This window comes from Penaeus vannamei, chromosome 28 (assembly GCF_042767895.1).
Source record: "Penaeus vannamei isolate JL-2024 chromosome 28, ASM4276789v1, whole genome shotgun sequence".
NCBI classification, from domain to species: Eukaryota; Metazoa; Arthropoda; class Malacostraca; order Decapoda; family Penaeidae; genus Penaeus; species Penaeus vannamei.
Window position 1 is genome coordinate 5,289,491 of NC_091576.1, and position 4,860 is coordinate 5,294,350.

The 4,860-nt window shown below is 36.2% G+C and overlaps 1 protein-coding gene across 1 annotated transcript; it reads left to right on the forward strand.

Annotated features, from left to right (window-relative positions):
• Positions 1-200: 200 nt before the first annotated feature.
• Positions 201-4,075, forward strand: LOC138867158 (probable RNA-binding protein 19; the record flags this gene model as incomplete). Its single annotated transcript, XM_070141710.1, is given in 5 exon segments — positions 201-382; positions 722-838; positions 2,582-2,684; positions 3,417-3,543; positions 3,919-4,075. Coding segments are annotated over 5 exon segments (597 nt in total), but the record flags the coding sequence as incomplete, so codon positions are not given.
• Positions 4,076-4,860: the final 785 nt, after the last annotated feature.

Here is a 4,860-nt window from a genome sequence, read left to right on the forward strand (position 1 = left end):
TTTCCCCCCTCTGTGTCACACCACTTTTGCCTTCCACTTTTGAGCAGAAGAGAATAAAAGTATTGAGTTTAGCTCATAGGATGCTTTATCCTTCTTGCTCTTTCTGTGCAGTTGTAGTAAGTTTGAAATCCTCCCATACTGATTTTTAAAAATTGTACATGCCTTACTTTAAGTTTTTCTCATAATGATCTTTATTCCAGTATTTTGAGAAGATTGGCCAAGTGCATTCTGTAGTGATTGCCAAACGAAATGGACTCTCTCAAGGCTATGGGTTTGTACAGTTCATGAAGAGGTCAGATGCACACAAATCCATCAGAAATATGCAGAACTCGGTACTAGAAGGTCACACCATAGAGATCAAATTATCGGAGAAAACATTAGTGTATGTATTGCAGACACGTGCTTCTTATGGTAATTTTCATTACATAAGTATACTTGTAAATGAGATATTTGATTGTTTTCATTCATTCTTTTGTTATTAAATGTCTATGAGTATGAAGATGCATAGAGAGTATTAGATATTTATTTCTTGATCTTTTCTATAAATGTAAAAGTGTAATAGTAAGAGATTATGCAAATTGTGAACCTGTTTCATGTTGAATGAGAAAGAGCCTTAACTCTTTCTCTTAACTAATCCATTCTCTAGGCTAGATTTACTGTGCTCATCAATGATCATTATCTTACCTAAGATGTACAGTAAGAGACATTCTTACCATTGCAGTGCGATGCCCAAGAGCAGTCGTATGATTCAGAAAGCAGGGGAGCAGACATCATCGAAGATTTTGGTCAAAAACATTCCCTTCCAGGCCACTCAAAAGGAAGTGCGACAACTTTTTGCGTAAGTACCTAGTCTTTCCAGAGTGTGGATGTGTGCATTCATTTGCACATATATATTTGTGTGTGTGTTTATATATATATATATATATATATATATATATATATATATATATATATATATATATATATATATATATATATATATATATATATATATATCTATGTATATGTATATATATATATTATATATCTTATATATATATATATATATATATATATATATATATATATATATATATTTATACATGTATATATATATATATATAATATATATATATATATATATATATATATATATATATATATATATATATATATATATATATATATATATATATATATATATATATATATATATATATATATATACCTACAGTACTCAACATTATAATAGTCCACCTGGCACAAAGAAATCTATTATTTTGCCAAATTTTGATTCAATAAACAGTGCTTGAATGAATTGTGTCAGTGCATTGGCTGCTTCCAAGGAGTAGGAAAAGGGAAGGAGCTTACAAGCTCAGCAATGGGAATGTGTCAGCAATGTGTCAGTGGTGACTGACACATGTTGGTAAAGTCTTTTTGTCACATGTTCCCCTTCTGACCCCTGTTTTTTACACACTGCCTCTTACCAAAGGATTCCCAGTGATCTACATTTGAGTTGAACATAAACATCACCAAAGATGGGGTTGTTTCTTTGCTGTTTTAGCAGTTGATTATGGATTTGATGCTACCTGACATTTCATAATGGTTATCAGTGGAGTTAATGCCATTAGGGGTGCATAGCTGCATCCACCCTTTGCTTCCAGCCATGAGGGTTCCTCATGGTGAACCACTAGGACAGCCGTTAGCCCATCTGTAGCTCCTCACAACAGGTCTGGTCAAGCTGCCCAAGCCACAACTTCCTAGGTTGTTCCACAGGTCTCCTCCACACCCCCAAAATCCTGGATCTTTTTCTTGGTCCAGGAGACCTCAAGGCCCAGAGCTTTGCCGCATTGCTGAATGCATCAAGAGCTACCACAACAGATTCCAGAGACTGATAGGATAGCAACACTGTTGGCAAAGTCGACAGGGGGCTGAGGGGCAGGAGTTGGTATGCAGCCAGGGCATATGGACGTGCTGGTGGGCCATGACTTCATACCTCTAGCACCTCCTGCTGCTCCAAGATCCCCCAGATTTAAGCCTGGGACAGCAAGGGACCTAGTTTCTATGGGTGGCCATGAGAAGGCATTGCATATGTCTCAATGATGAAGAGGCTTTGAACCAGTAGGGGAAGGCTTATGCATAGCTGCTTCATTTTTCACTCTATGGTAGCCAATGGTGACAGCTGTAAGGCATGCAAACACTTTAACACTACCTAGGCTACCACATCATCACATCACCCTATTAGTCTTTTTGGTTTTACCAGGTCAATTGTTCTGAGTTGGAGTGTGTTTGTTTGAAGACCAGATTTTTTCAAATTGCATATATTTTTTTTTATTGCTTAAAATAATTTGAAGATAAAAATTGCCAAAATAGGCATAGCCACCTTTCAGCTCATCAGGAGTTTCCAAATGAGGTAAAACAAAAATAAATGTTACATAGTTACAAGGACTACACAAATGAAAACCTTTCTACCAAAAAATACATATGATTTTTAGGTGGGGCTACTCCTGTTAACAAACTTGTCTTTGGTGTCTTCCTTTTGTTCAAAAATGAACTCTCAAAGTTGTTTTAGTTTGTATTCACACATATCCTGTATTTTCAGTACTTTCGGTGAGCTTAAATTTGTGCGTCTACCGAGCAAGATGAACAGCCAGGAGCATCGAGGATTTGGGTTTGTGGAGTTTGTCACCAGAGAAGACGCCAAGGTAAGTCCGCATCTTATATACTAGGGCAAGTGTGACTATTTGTGCATGTGTGCTTAAGTATTTCAGTGGATCACCTCACCATCTGGTGGGAAGAAGACATGCTATTTTTGCAATTTCACTGATTATGTATCGGCAGTATATGAATTTATGAATTCTAAAGTGGCTGACCTGAATAGGAAAATGAAAAGCCTTAAGAATTTCTACCTGATTAGTACAAATGTAGACATTCTTAAACGCTGCATTGTAAAGTAATCACTTCAATTAATTGCTTTCACAAGTATGCACATGTGCCTTTGTACATGTGTACAACATTTCTGCATACATGCATAACTCACTCACTCTCTCTCTCTCTCTCTCTCTCTCTCTCTCTCTCTCTCTCTCTCTCTCTCTCTCTCTCTCTCTCTCTCTCTCTCTCTCTCTCTCTCTCCCTCTCTCTCTCTCTCTCTCTCTCTCTCCCTCTCTCTCTCTCCCTCTCCCTCTCTGTCTCTTCTCTCTCTCTCTCCCTCTCTCTCTCTCTCTCTCTCTCTCTCTCTCTCTCTCTCTCTCTTTCATTCTCTCTCTCTCTCTCTCTCTCTCTCACCATTCATCCCACTTCCTACCTCCCACCTGCATCTCCCTCCCTACCTGCCCTGCTTCCTTCCTACCTACCTCCCTCTTACTCTTTCTACAAAGAATGTGTGTCATTGTTTCTCTGAGTTTTCATTCTCTTCAATTTTTTTCTTTTTTTTACAGAAAGCATTTGAAGCTCTGAGGCTAAGTACCCATTTGTATGATAGGCGGTTAGTACTGGAGTGGGCCAAAGATGACGAATCTGTCGAGGAGCTCAGGAAAAGAACAGCTGAAAAGTTCTTAGCATCAGGTGGGCATTGATAAGGGATTCTGATTCGCCAGTTGGTTCCCTCTTTCTCTTTTGGATGAATTGTCGAGTTTTTTTCTTATAGAATTCACATTCAGACACTGTTGTAACTCAGGTGTCCTAATTATCATTATTTTATGTAACTGATTTAGAGCAGTTGGAAATTACAGAAGTATGTATTGAAGTAGACAAAAATAAGTCCTTCATTGTCCACCATTCACGAAATTATCAAATATTTACATATTTTTGTGTATCGGTAATATAAATTAATTATTTGATTTAATACCAAAGAATATTGATGTATTAGTTGATACTATATAATTTATATAAATACATGCATTTATTTATTTAATGACTTACTTATATTTTGCTGCGCAGGACCAGCAAGGAAGAGGACAAAAGTGGTGATGGATCCGGTAGCACATGAAAACTCTGATGAAGATTAAGCATTTATAACATAGGAAAACAGTCAGAAATGATGTGAGATATATCCAAATTGTAAACTCTCTATGGAATAAATATATGCAGTAATCAAGGTAGTGTTTCATTTTCTGAAAGGTTTTGTTTAAGTTTGATGAAAAAGGTACATCATCCCAAATGAAGATGGTTCACAAGTGCACGGCCACCAAACAGTCAGTATGTAGGGTGTCGAGACTTCATCTGATTTCTTCATCTCTTGAAATTACAGGATTTTTTTTCTAATACATCGAATATCAATACTGTCAGACTATTATTGATGTTATTCTTATTATAATGTTATCAAAATACTGAGAACAATGAAATAATTTATCTTTTCAAAAATCGTGGAAAGGGGTAAACAGGTGAAATAGGTAGAACTAATAATTGACTCCTTGGTGACTTAGTACTTCAGGAGCCATTAATGTATAACATAAGAAATTGCAATAAACATAGCAAACATATTAACCAATCTGCAACGATTGGGTTAACTTAATTGCACTGAATGATACTATTACTTCAAATCCCTAGACTGAAGGTGTGAGGATTTTTATTCACAAGTATATTTATGCTTCCACAAGATGATGTTGCAGCCTGCCGTTTGTGACTATAGATACCATAGTCTTTACTGTTATGATTCTATGTAGGTTAATATTTCAGTGTAAATGATGTAGTGTCATTGATTTCTGTTAACAAGATTTGTTAATGTTGCCATTTTTAAGGAACGATCTCGAGGAAAAATATTCATGTACATTGCAGATGTGTTTAGTGAATAAAAATGGAAATTTACAGTGTTAGGGATGTCACTGCTCTGCCCAAGTATTGTGAAAGTAATATAAACAGTGATCTGTATGGTTTTAGCTC